General features: G+C 55.2%; 1 protein-coding gene across 2 annotated transcripts in view; it reads left to right on the top strand.

Annotated features, from left to right (window-relative positions):
* Positions 1-7,510, top strand: part of LOC119845556 (mitochondrial peptide methionine sulfoxide reductase-like) — a 42,959-nt gene extending 35,449 nt beyond the window's left edge. For both annotated transcript variants that reach the window (XM_038377993.2, XM_038377996.2), the window contains one exon: positions 5,994-7,510. In XM_038377993.2, the coding sequence (XP_038233921.1) occupies positions 5,994-6,170 (177 nt within the window). In that variant the 3' untranslated portion in view covers positions 6,171-7,510. The remainder of the gene's footprint in view (positions 1-5,993) is intronic.
* The last annotated feature ends 6,190 nt before the right edge of the window (positions 7,511-13,700 follow it).

The raw sequence follows: 13,700 nt of genomic DNA, 5'->3' as shown, positions 1-13,700 counted from the left end.
GCCTCAGTTTCCCCATCTCTAAAATATGTCAGGATCCACTGATGGAAAGAGCAAGGCGAGGGATTTTACCCCCTCCCCAGCCCGAGTGAGCCTTAGCACTGCTCTAGCACATGACATCTCCCTGGGGCGGGGGGCGGGGGAGGGCTCATCCTTCCAAGCAAAGGTGATCTGGTGTTTCCCATTTGCAGGTGCTACCAAACATGGGTGCCATCTCCCTGCACCTCTGAGAGCGAGTGCACTCTGTTTGTGTTGTCCCCATCAGCTGTCTATGACTGCTTCATCCAGGCCAGGACTTGGGCTGACTCCGGCTGGTGTTAGTCAGGGAACTGCAGGTTCTGCCAGCGCCCCCACGAAAGAATCCCCTGTTTTATTGTACAGCCTAGTCCTGGCTCTTCTCCATAGCACGGACACACGGGGGAATCTCCTTGGAGAATTGTCCATCGGTCCCTTAATGGCTAAGCCACATAGACACTTGCCATAAATTAGATCCATGTAGGACCTGATTCTCAGAGGTGCAGAGCGCCAGAAACTCAGGGTGGCTGCTCCGCGTAGCATCAGTGCTCATGAAAATCCAACCCATACAGTTACCGGCTTCCTGAGTGGTGATGGGCTGAATCCTGCCGTTTCCACGGTGACAGTGGTTCCAGCTCTGAGCTGCCGTTCTGGCACGGATCCAGAGTCACTCCATCTCCAGGGGGTTACGGTGGATTTCCAGAAGCGTGACGGAGATCAGAATCCATCCACGTCTTGGGAATCCCCGGTGACATGTAACGAGGCTCTGTGCCAACAGCTCGGCTTCCCGCAGCCTATTAGCCATGCAAAGATATTCCCGGGCAGGGGGGGAAAATATTCCATCGCCCCACTCCCGAGGCTCAGCCTGGGCTGGGACTCAGTGACGGCAACAACTTTGCATTTATTAATGGGACTGAGGGAGCCGAGCAGCGTGGTTGGCAAGCGCCTCCTGGGATCTTGTCTCCATAGTGCGCTCTCCTCTCCCCACCCAGCTTCCACCTCCACTGGAATGAGAATAGCACCCAGCGCAGTGCTGTCCGTCTCTCCCTGGACAGCTGTGTGGCATTTTCCTCAGCTGCCGTGGGGACAGGTGTGCTGCTGATGGCCTTCCCCAGTCCTGGGTTCTGTTCCTGGCTCTGTGACCTGGGTCAAATCTGCTCTGTGCCTCAGTTTCCCCATCTGTAAAATGGGGTAATGCCCCTGACCACCTCTGTCATTCTCCTCTGAGCTCTGTGGATGAAAAGCACTAAATAAGAGCTTACCTGGCCCCTTAGCCAGCCACTAAACTCAGCCCTCTTCCCTGTCCTGCATTTCCTCTGCAACAATCCCCAAAGTCCCCATCAATCCCTAGGCAGAGAGGTGCTGGCCTCTGCCCTTGGGCAGGGGGAAGCTTAACCAGGCAGGGAGGAGCAGGGGTCAGACGTGATCTGGGCAGGAAAGGGACACTGATCCCATGGCCATGTGCTGCTCTAGAGGGCAGGGCTGAGGCATGGGGGTGAGGGACCCTGTTCTTCAGGGCCCCCATCTCATCTCTGCATGGGCTGTCACCAGCAGGGGGTTCGAATCCCCCTCCCTTCATTTGCAGTGGCCTGTAGCTTGGGGCTGCTGCTTGCTCGGTTGCCACCACGGCTCCTCCCCCAACTTCAGGCCCTGCTGGGTTCCAGTTAATTAACTGGGCCTGCTTATCGGCTCCCGCACCCGGCGTCTCCCCCCACCTCCCCCCAACATGTGAATTAACTCTGCCCGCCGATAAGCTGCATTGTTCTGGGCCCTGGAGAAACGCAAGTCTCCCCCTTCCATCTCCTCCATCCGCTGGAAAGTCTCCAGAGCCACCGACTCCTTTAATGCAATTAATGATGCGCCCCACATCAAAGAGCTGGCTGACAGGCGAGCACTGATGGGAGCCACAAGAGGCTTTTCCCCAACTGGAGACAAACCCCACTCGCCTCTAAGTGAGCCCCTCCCCTTCCCCAGTATCCTCCTCCTAGTAGATACCTGTGCCCTGACAAAAAAACCCCTTCTCAGCACCTCCGCCCATCACGGCTTGGCTCAGTGAGTGATTGAGAACGGCCCTGACAAGTGGCGTTTCTCCTTTTCTTGGAGCAGCCAGTTCAGCCCTTTCAGAGATAGCTGTGTCCAGGGGCTAGAACACAGGGCTGGGCGGCTGGAGATCTGGGTTCTATTCTGTCTCTGCCATAAACTGACTCCGGGGCATCTCTGCCTCCGTTTCCCCTCATCTGCCAAATGGGGATAATGGTACCAGGGAGCCTTCACAAATAGCCAATAGGACTGGGTGCCCTATTGTACCAGGTCCGGTATGGACATAGTTCGATACGGACCCTGCCCCAAAGGGCTTGCAATCTAAGACTATGTCTACATGCGCAGTAAGCCAGGGCTTGTAAACTCGGTGTTTCCAGGCCCACACTGGAGTGTCCACACTGCATTGGAAACCTGGGTTTACAATGGCCGACCTCAGTGCTCTGTCATGCTAACACGTCCGCACTGCGCTTTGCAGACCTTGTGACTTGGGTCTGCGGCTTGCCCTGTGTCCACACTGCAAAATGACAGGGCTGAGGCCCGAGTCAAGAGTGGGATTTGGGCTCTTCTCCACCCCATAGCGGGATCCTACAACCTGGGTCCTGAGTGCTTGCTGAGCCAAGTCAGACACATCTGTGTGTGGATTGAAGTGGGGCTTGGGCTCAAAGTGAGTGAGAACCCAGGCTTCGTGTGCAGTGTAGATATATCCTATGGAGACAAGCAACAGGAAAGTTCAGAGGGAGCAGAGCTGCCCCTAGAGGTATCCACGCTCTATAAGAGGATTTGGTACAAATTAAGAGGTCCGCAGGTTAGACTCCTGGCCCCTCCTGCCTCCTCAATGATGCTGCTTTGATTTGTCTAATTCTCTTCTGGTTTTGTAACTTGTATGTCTTTGCTGCAGTAGAACAGACTCCCCAGCACTCTGGCAGGAAGGCTCTGTGATCTAGTGGTTACAGCAGCAGACTGCAAAGCTAAGACCTCTGAGCGCTAGCGAGGGAGTTTGACCAGAGCGCAGGTGCTGAGGATTGGAACTCCTGGGTCCTATTCCTGACTCTGTCGCTGCCTGACCTTGGGCAAGTCAGTTTCCCTCTCTGTAAAATGAAACTAACAATCCTTAGCTCCCACCCAGGGATGGCTCAGATGTTGCTGTGATGTGGCCTAGAGAGAGAGAGAGAATGCTTGGAAGACCTTTTAGTAAAGGCCTTTGAAGTCCTTGGATGAAGTCTTTGGTTGCTCAAAGAGCAAATTGTTCATGATGAAGACCTGCACAGCCAGGACGCAAAAAGAAAAGCAGTACTTGTGGCACCTTAGAGACTAACAAATTTATTAGAGCATAAGCTTTCGTGAGCTACAGCTCACTTCTGAGCTGTAGCTCACGAAAGCTTATGCTCTAATAAATTTGTTAGTCTCTAAGGTGCCACAAGTACTGCTTTTCTTTTTGCGAATACAGACTAACACGGCTGCTACTCTGAAAACAGCCAGGACGGTGGCCCTTGCACGGTTACTGGTTCCATGGAAGCCAGCTGGAATATTGGGGATCTAATGTGGAAACACTCCCCTATGGATCTAGGACATGCTTCTCCCTTAAGGGAAGAATAGTGGTTCTCATGATCTTTTTTTCCCCTCCATCCCTTGCCCCACATAAGCCTTTGTTGGAGAACTGAGCTCTTCCCAGTGAGTGTGGGGGCACTTGGGTTCTTAGAGCAGGGCTTGAACCAAAGACCTCTGGATTTAAAAACATGAGTCGTTCTTGCGTTCACTAAAGGCTAGGCCCCTTGTGCCAGAAGGGCAGCTGCGATCATAGACTCATAAACATCTTACGTGGGCCAGCCACTAGAGGGAGACAGAGTCCAACATTAGTGTACGGTGGATTACGAGAGACTGGTGGTGTTGCATGTAAACTGTGAAATCCCCAGTCACCCACCATCATGCATGGAAAGCGGAGGAGCAGAAATTAAGTATAGCAAGGGTCCAGTCACAGCCTTGGGAGCCCCTGCCCATGGTCACCAAAGGGCAGGCTCTGGAGGAGAAGCCGGGTCCCCAGGCAGTGACGTGGAGGGACAGTTCTGATGTGCACATTCACCCCTGCAATCGCGGTAAGGGACCTGCCTCCATGAGCGTATCCAACTCTGAGGCTATACCCCTCTCCTGGCTTTCACACAGAGCCGAATGTACAGAGTCGCGCCTACGGCTTGCCCAGCGGACCGTGTAGAGTGCTAGGATTTCAGGGGGCATATCCCAGGGGCCTTAGTGCCTCGGAACCTGGAGCCACTGTAAGAATTAGTTTGTGGTGTGTGAGAACTAGTCCTTCCCCGGACAGGTGCAGATTCATTTTTAGCCTCCCCCTTTTCAGCAGTGGCATTTCCGCCCTGGTGCGCTCCTCGCTTCTGTCCGTTTCAAGCTGTGCATCTGTTGGCTGAGCTGCTCCTGCCAGCAGGGGCCTGGCTCATGTGGTGGAGCAGGCGTTCGGTGAGGTGCTGTCTGAGACGCAGAGGGGTTAGTTCCCGGCAGGGTGGAGGGGGTGCCCCAGTGACCCCCTCTCTTGCCTTGTCTAGGTGGCTTTCTCTGCTCAGCGCACCTTGTGTTTTGCAGAGCGTGAATGGAGGGGCCTGGCTTAGTCTGAGGTTAGACTCTGCAGAGGGGGTTGGTGGTGGGGGTGAACTGCTCCCTTTTCACCCCACAGCCTGCCCTGCCCTTCCCCTTCTCTTTCCTTTCCTGCTGGGATCCCATGAGCCCAGCCTCCCCCCTCACACACACACACACACACACACACACACACACACTGGAGCAACGGATCTGCACCAGGGGCTTTGCTCACATAATGCCTCTATTTGGGGGTGTTAGCCGGGTAGCCGCCAAGCCAGGCTTAGAACCCGTTAGGGAAATGGGTATCTTACAGCCCCCTTGTGGCCAGTCTGGTGTACTGCAACCCCTGCACAGTTCCTATTGGTATCCAGGGTGGTCCTAGCAGAGGCTGGAGGATCCCCTCAAAAACACGGTTCTTGTCCGTTAGCTCGGCGATGACAGTGGCTGTCTAAGGAAAGAGGGTGCGGGGTGCAGCCCTAGTCCCAAATTTCTTCTCTGGCAGCCTGGATGGTGCTCATCAGCTCTGGTTCTATTATTCTGACACATGTTCAGGGTGGCCCCATTGTTGAGGTGTCTGGGCTGGGTGGGCAGGGCCGGTGCTGAGAAGGGTCTGTGTGAGCTCTAGATGGGTAGGGTTTGTGTTGGCTAAAGAGCTAGTTTGATACAAACACCTCTTGTCTCCCAGTGAGACTAGCAGTTGCTGGCAGGTCTGTTCCTCACCAACTCCTTCAAGTTCCTGCTCCTATTTTTAAGGTGGCTTCCTTTTGGGGGACTTGCCTAGCAGTCAGAGCAGGGGCCTGGGAGTCAGGACTCCTGGATTCTATTCCCAGCCCTTCAACTGACTTATCCAAGGCCATAGACCAATGTAAACCAGGGTTCACACCTGCTGCCTGCCTCCCAGGGGTACTGCAGGGTTTAACTGCTGCCCGTGGCTGGAGCTCTTGGGACTTGTTGGCCAAGAGTGTCCCTGAATGGAAGTGAATAGAAGATGCTTACTGCCCCTCCCCCCCAATCAGATTCCCTGCCTACTGCTGTGTATGCCCAGCACCAGTCTCCACGCCCTCTGCCCCTGCTCTGGGAAGTGGTTCTGGTGTCGGGGGAAGCAATAGCTGCTTTAATTTCTCTCTCCCGCTAGCTGCCCCTGGATTTTTGGTGGTGGTGTCCCTGCTGTGGTTCCTCTCCCCAGATCACATCACAGCCTCTGCCCCGAGCTCCCATACTGGACCCGTGGGGAAGCGTGTAAGCTTCCCCCCCCAATGCCTGTCAACCTGTACGCTTGGTTCCAGCTGGTGATGCCGCTTGCTCCCTTTCCAGGAGCACTAAGCTTGACATCCTTTCCTCCTGTCTCCTCTCCTTAGGAGCTGGCCAAACGGCAGCTGGGGCCCATCACCACTGAAATCCAGGCGGCCGGGGAGTTCTATTACGCAGAGGATTACCACCAGCAGTACCTACACAAGACCCCCAAGGGATACTGCGGCCAAAAGGGGACCGGCGTGGCCTGTCCCATCCGCCCCGCAGCAGCAGAAGAGTCATGAAGGGAGTATGTCTGGCAGCCATGGCGATCAACACCCACGAGCAGTTGCCATGGGAACGGAAGCAGCCTAGCACCTCATTTTAAGCGACCATTGGGAGCGCAGGTGGCTTTTCTTTTCCCGGCCACCTCTGGACCCAGCTGGACAGCCTGATTCCCAGATGTGACAGGTTCTGCACCGGGCCAACTGCCCCTTGATTCCCTTCCTGCCCTGCGTTTCTGGGAGGTTAGCATAGCGCTGGGGATGTCCAAGGGTTTGCTCTGGGTCTGATCCCCGGCAAGGCACCAGGGTTCAGAGATCACGCCTCGGTCCTGGTCGCTTTGCCATTGCCTCCAGGCTGGGGCGGGGGGGTCTAGCCCTGGTCTCGTTGGCCCTGATTGAAGAGGAAGCCTCCCGAAGCTGATCCTGCACAACCACCAGCTGCTGCTGGCTCCTCGCCCTGATCTGCTTGCACCTATGCCCCCCTTCCCTCCAGAGCATCCTCTGGGGTCACCTCGATTCACTGGGAGGCTGGAGCATAGGAGAGGGGGTAACTTGCTTGCTAACCACCTGGAGAATTTCCTCGCTCCATTGCCATGACCACCGCGGCATCTGTCAGACATGGGCCAGCGGGACTGGCCGGGGGACGGGGCAACCTCAGTGCCACAACGCAAGGCAAGGCCAAGAGTTTTCCTTTGCTGCTGGATTTGGGAGGGTCTGGACAGAGGTGCCCAGCAAACACTCTGCTCTCTCCATCTGGCTTTACTAGACAACGTTGGGAAGGCTGCAGCCCTCCCCTGCTGCCAGCTGGAGCCTCACCCCTCACGTCTGGGGAGGAGACACCTCTCGTAGGCTGCTGTTTGCTCGGCTGCAGAGGGCACCCTGTCCTTTACTCTCTGCTCTCCCGCTACCTGCTGAGGGCAGGGGCACTGGGGAGTCACTTGCTCCAAGCCCCCGCTGGCCAAAGGGGAGTGATGCTAGCCTAGGGCTGTTCCCGCACTCCCTGCTGGGTCTGCACTAACTCGTATGGTCCTAGGGGTCCTACCCCTGCTTGGGGATTCCCAGCCACTTATTTCACCGATGGTTCCCCAGGAACCTGCCGTTCCCCCACCCATGTACATGTCTATTGCTTCCTCAGGGCCTGCTGGTGCCCTCTGAAGAGTTTGCTCCTGCCCTTCACTGCAGTGGTCTCTATCACGGTCCCACCCTCTAGCTGCGCGGGAGGTCATCTTCCCTATTTCTACCTGGCCCTGTGTCCTCCCTGGTCTTTCTAACCGAGCCAGCACTCTCTGACAGGCTGCCCTGCCCCTGAGCTCCCATCACATGTTGCCCTGCCCCCTGCACATGCCCAAACCCACCATCCGGAAGATAACTAGGCACAAGATAACAGGTAAAAGGGGTAATGCATAGCAACTGCCAGAAGCCATAGGCGCTGGCTTGCTCACAGCTCCTGTACCTGGTGTTGCAGTTACAAGCCGTTGCCCATTCAGCACATGAGTGTAAAGTGTCCATGGCTTTCATGCTTGGGTAGAGAAATGGGGAGTTAACTGGGCTTCAGATGTAGCAAATCCTTGATAGCTCTTGATATCTGCACCCCTTAGCCACTAGCAATTTCCCAGTAGAGTTCCTCCTGCCCTGAGAGCACGGACTCCTGCCACTAGAGCCAGAGGGGAATCCCCATTAGCAGTATAGAATCTATGATGCCCCGGGGGAAGTTCTGATTCTGTCCAGCAGAGGGCAATACTCCCCAGTACAGTCCGTGCACAGTGACTGCTCCTGTGTGGCTCTTCCTTTCAGCAGCAAGGAGCTGTGATTCTTGGCCGGGAGGCCGAACTGGTGTGTGGGAGGAGGAAAAGAGCCATAAACCTGACCGACCACCCACCAACGCTCCCTCGAAAGTCTGGCGGAGCCTGTCTGCCCTGAGTCTCCGTGGAATTTACCTTGGCTGGGGCCCAGCAAAGGGGACTCACCTTGGCTTACGTTTCATCTCAGGAGGACACTTAGTAATTTACAGCCGTCCAGCCCCACTGCAGTGCAGCTGCCACTAGACTTAGAGCCCAGTCTCCAGGAGAATGGGGGACTTATAGGCCAACCCCCTCCCCCAAAACTATTCCAGAGGCCAGCCTCTTTCCTCAGCACCTCAGCGTTGATCTCATCCTCTTTGCCTGCCCCAGTATCTTCCCCTCTGCTTGAGGTCCGCCCGTCTGTGACCGTGCAGCAGAAATCCCAAGGTCATGTCTGCACAGGAGTGTCATATGGCTCCAGTCTCATGTGCAAAGGTTGCTAATGGGGATAGTGCTTGGGGAGAGAAGTAGGGGTGAGGATGGATTAGTTGGAGAGGGAGGAATATGGCCACAGCAGGTTTTAAAATAAAGCCTGTCCCTCTTGAATCAGGGCAACTGATTGAACCGTTCATTGCCCTGGAATTCGCCTTCATTTGGGCTCCAGCGTTGGGTCCCCCATGGCGGTGATGTCGGCACACTGCCAGCAGGTGGTGCCGTTACACTAGCCACTCTGCTCAGTGCAGCAACGGCTAGCAAATCACGCAACTCCCCGCTTAGAATAAGCCGACCCTCCTAAACATTTGTAGGCGATGGGATTTATTGAAGGGCTTTAAAAATAAAACATGGATGTTTTCAGAGATCTCTCCCTGCTCGTGAATCAGGCTGTGGAGGTGACAAAATGGCTAAGAGCCAGGGGCTTTTAATAGAGGCCTCTTAGCTGAATTCTGATAAGCATGGGAGTGGGTTTTGCTTTGATTTGGGGCGGGAGTGGGAGATAGGCCCAGAAGCCACTGGCTCAGAACTCATCTGCATTAAAGCTTGCCGGGTGCCTGGCTTTGACTGGGAAGGTGCCCCTGGAATCCTTGAGCAGCGGGCCCGAGAATCCAGGCCTAGGTTTTATGTCTGCCATAAAAATGATATTGACTCACATTGTTCGGCCATGTGTCTGGAGGGAGGGGTTTCCCTCTTCCATCTACAACTGACTTTAATACGGGGCACAATCTCAACTACTCTCTGTTTCTAAAAGCTCTCGTGGTCCCCCCCTGCCCCCAAGAGCTCTTAATGCTTCTATTTTGTAGGCTGGGAGGACAGGTATCTCCGGCCCTGTAGCCTCCAAAGGGTTAATCAGGTTATTTATCTTTCAGCAGGTGCAGCAGTCCCCGTGGAGTAGACGCTCAGGGTGTGTGGGCTGGTTTGCATCAGTGCTGGTGCATGTCACAGCTGTGGCTGTGACTCACAGGGTGGGTCATCAATGCAGGGAGTTGGGTGGGTTTCAGCCTGGCTTCCCACCACCAGCGGTCCTCCTCTCGAGAGGCTCCTGCACAATGGAGTGTTTCTGCTCCCCAAGGGCTCTGGGCACCAAGGGCAGGGTTGGACCAGGGCAGCAGGGAGGTGTGTTGGCTCTGCCGGAGGACGGAAACTTGCACAACACTTGCCTGTGTGCTTTCCCTAGCTCTAGCAGCTGCTGCACTACAAGACAATACCTAGCTCATCTAGAGCGGCTCTCAAAGTACTTTGCAGATGGAGAAACTGAGGCACAGGGAGGGAAGTGACTTGCCTAAGCTTAGCCAGCAGCAGAGCTAGGAACAGAACCCAGGTCTCCTGAGTGCCAGTCCAGCGCTTTATCCACTAGCCAGGGGTTCTCAACCTTTTTGTTTCTGACGCACATACCCCTGCTATAAAAACTCCACTGCCCACCTGTGCCACAATAACTGGTTTTCTGCATATCAAAGCCAGAGCTGGCATTAGTGGGTAGCAAGCCAGACAAGTGTCTGGGCCCCACAAAGCTAAATTGCTCAGGCTTCAGCTTCAGCCCCAGATGGTGGGGCTCGGGGCGCCGGGCTACAGCCCCATGCAGCAGGGCTTCAGCTTTCTACCCTGGGCCCCAGCGAGTCTAACGCTGGCCCTGCTTGGTGGCCCCCCTGAAACCTGATCGTGGCTCCCGAGGGGGTGCCAGACCCCTGGTTGAGAGCCACTGCACTAGGCCATGCAGCCTCCTGTACCACCTCCTATGGCATCTTTGCTTTCCCTCTGGGGCACAATCAGAGTCTATAGACCCTACTATGCTGAGTATCGTCCAGGCTACTTACCTTCATGTTCTCTTTGGCTCTGTCACCGCCAACCAGGGACGAGGGCAAGGGCTGAGGATCCCGTGCAGGCAGGACCGGCTCTAGACACCAGCAACCCAAGCATGTACTTAGGGCAGCACAATTCCAGGGGCGGCATTCTGGGTGGTTGGTTTTTTTTGTTTTTGTTTTTTTTGCTTCGGCAGTTGTGCTTTCGGAGGGTTTTTTTTGTTTGTTTTTTGTTTTGCTTGGGGCAGCAAAAAACCTAGAGCCGGCCCTGCATGCAGGACTGCCATGCACTTGCCTTCTGCTGGTCCGTGTGCACTAGTCCCCGTGGACGTCACTAGGTTGGCCATCCTCTGCATCTCAGTTCCCCATCTGTAAAATGGGCCTAATAATTCCCCCTCCCACCTTCGTTGTCTGCCTTGGTGATTTAGACGCTAGCTCTTTGGGGTGGGGACTGTCTCTGACTATGTGTCTGTGCACCACCTAGCACAGCGGGACCCTGACCTCAGCTCAGTCTCTCACTGCTACCATAATACACATAATTACAGGGGGGGGGGATAGTTCAGTGGTTTGAGCATTGGCCTGCTAAACCCAGGGTTGTGAGTTCAATCCTTGAAAGGACCATTTAGGGACCTGGGGAAAAAAATGGGGATTAGTCCTGCTTTGAGCAGGGGGTTAGACTAGATGACCTCCTGAGGCCCCTTCCAACCCTGATATTCTATCATAATAATAGGTATAGTAAAAACTGCCACAGATAATCTTGGCTGTTGATTTTACTTTCTCCTTCCACACGCCCTGCTCTATCCCCACCCGCCACCCTACCTGCGTGACTATCTGAGCTTAAGTATTTCCAGGGTGTCCATCCAAAGCAGACTGTGTGTGGGAAAAGATATATGTGAACCAATACTGCTGAACTCCGTATCTGAGGGGCTATAGCTCCCATAGTAACACATTGCATTGGGAGCTGTCCATTTCTGATTGGTTTCCATCATTATCCCCATTTTACAGGGAGGGGGAACTGAGGCACAAAGAGAGACTGTGACTTGCCTGGAGTCACGCAGCGATGTGATGGCGACTAGAACCCAGGCGTCCTGACTCCCAGCTCGATGCTCAATTTAGGACGGGGACCAAGTATCACTAAAGAGAAGAGATTTAGAAAGGGGACATTGGGGCTGAATGTCCAGACTGAGTGGGACCAAAGATGCAGCATCTCAGCAGCCATGCTGTGGCTTGGGACACTGAACAATGGATTGGCCAAAGCACTGGCGAATATGCCACCTTGACCTAACTATGCCGGCATAGACCAGGGCCTCAGGGGCCTGTAATTTCCATCATATGATTGGCGTGTGGCTTACTAGGTGCTTCATGTCCCTCTCTAATGGCTAGTCACCTAAGAGGATAAGAGCCTACTACAGTGAGCAGCTAGTAGAATTTCTCCCTCAGCTCCAGCACCAGAGGCTTAAGCTGTCAGAGATAAAGATCCCAGACTCTGTTCCTGCCTGAGGAGCCATGGGGCAGAGGGGGGAAGAGTATTGCCCTTAGAGATGGGAAAGCCCCAGGAGGATGTTTCCCAGGACTTTAGTTTAATTGTCTGATGAGGACCATTGTCGCATTTAACCAGTGAACCAAATGCCACCTCCACTGAAGTCAGCGAACTTACAGCAGGGGTAAACTTGGCATGTAGGCTTCTCCTACATGTCCATAGCAGCGTGGGCTTCTCTGTGCCCGGCTGACCCCTGCTCCCTGCTTTCATGTCCTTGGGGTAGGCCCACCCCCCCACCCAGCTGTCCGGCACATGCCAACGCGGTGCCATTCGAGCCTGTGTTTTGACTCCCGGCCAGCTCCCTTGGGGCCACTGCCTGCCTCTTGGAACAGGTGGGAGCGCTGGCTGCGCCAAGGATGGCTGCTGCCTGACCCACCCCTCCAGTCCTCGAGGGAGCAGGGAATGGGTGGCCATTGACTCATCTGACATCCAACCTCCTGCTGCATCCGGCAGCACCTGCCCCATGTGCCACAGTGTCCCTGAGCCCGGGAGGCAGGACGTGGTGCTCACACTGCTGTGGGGCTGGGGCCTTTCCCTGCACTTGCTGGAATTCAGCTCTTTCTGCCCTAGCACCCTTGCCACTCCCCTCTCTGCCCCGGCCTGACTGTCACCCTTGGGTGCTGAAGTCCTACCATCAGTGCAGTCAAAGGCAGCTCTCGATTTCCTCCCTCATCCCCACCTGCAGTTGCCCAATTCTTGCTCTGAAGCTTGCTAGCTGGGCGGTGAGGCCCCAGCCTTGATCGCAGCGTCACTTCATTTCCCTGCTCAGGGCCAGGCCTTGTAAATCAGCTGGGCCTCCCCAGCCACCCCCCCTTCCCCCCACACACACACTGGCTTAGCCCCCTTCTGACGGCCCCTTATGGCTGGATCTCAAAGCACTCACAAAGGAAGTGGAGGACTGCTCCCCAGCTCAGCTTGGGCCCCGCTCTGTCTGTCTGACCCAAGCAAATCCAGCTCACATGGAGGACGGGACCTCCCTGGCCTCCTGACTCCAATTAGCCTGGAGCATTGGCCTCTCCCCATTGATCCTGGGGGCTGTCAGTCTCAGGGTCCTGATTCCCCATCGACCCTTCCCCGTTTTTAGTACTGGGAGCTAGCAACTAAAACACCCCCACTGAATGTTAGTAAGGGGGCAACAGTCCCCTTACATAAGGGTGGCCCAGTGGCTAGGGCACAACGCAGGAGGCCTGGGTTCAATTCTCTGCTTGGCCACAGCCTCCCTGCGTGTGGCTTTTACTAGAAGTTAGGAGCCAGCTTACAGAGGGGACGCTGGGGTGATGAAGACAGTAAAGGCTTGGAGATGCTCAGCTGCGTAGGGTAACGGGGGCCAGGCGCGCTCCCCCAGCTGGGTGTTCGGATGGCCTGTAAAATGGGGTTGGGGGGTTTGGTACGATTTGGGGTATTGGGGAGATGGGAGGCCATGGAAAAGAGGGTTTTGTGATTAGGGACTGTCTCACTAGTGCACTGGGTCTCAAACTTTTGTACTAGTGACCCCTTTCACACAGCAAGCCTCTGAGTGCGACCCTGCTTATAAATTAAATATACTTTTTTTTTATATTTAACACTATTATAAATGCTGGAACGAAGCAGGGTTTGGGGTGGAGGCTGCCAGCTCGTGACTCCCCATTGAGGATGGGCAGCTGCGCCCGTGAGCCATAAAGCAAGTGTAAGTGGGGGAGGCTCTGCAGGCCAGGCTTGGATCGTAACCCCGACAGGGCAGGGGCGACACTGGGCAGAAGGGTCCTGCCACTTAGAGCCTGAGAGCGTGTGGCCACCACCAGAGCAAGTGTCCAACCCACAGCATCCCTGCAGCCCAGCCAGAGCCTGAGAAGAAGGCCTGGGACTTACAAGGAACAGACTGTGAACTGCCCTGACGTTCCAGAGAGGCTGTTTGTGAAGTTCCCTGCCACAGAGCGGGTTGACTTGTTTCCTTTAA

Source organism: Dermochelys coriacea, chromosome 19 (genome assembly GCF_009764565.3).
Source record: "Dermochelys coriacea isolate rDerCor1 chromosome 19, rDerCor1.pri.v4, whole genome shotgun sequence".
Classification (NCBI taxonomy): Eukaryota; Metazoa; Chordata; order Testudines; family Dermochelyidae; genus Dermochelys; species Dermochelys coriacea.
This window is presented reverse-complemented; position numbering and strand designations above follow the sequence as displayed.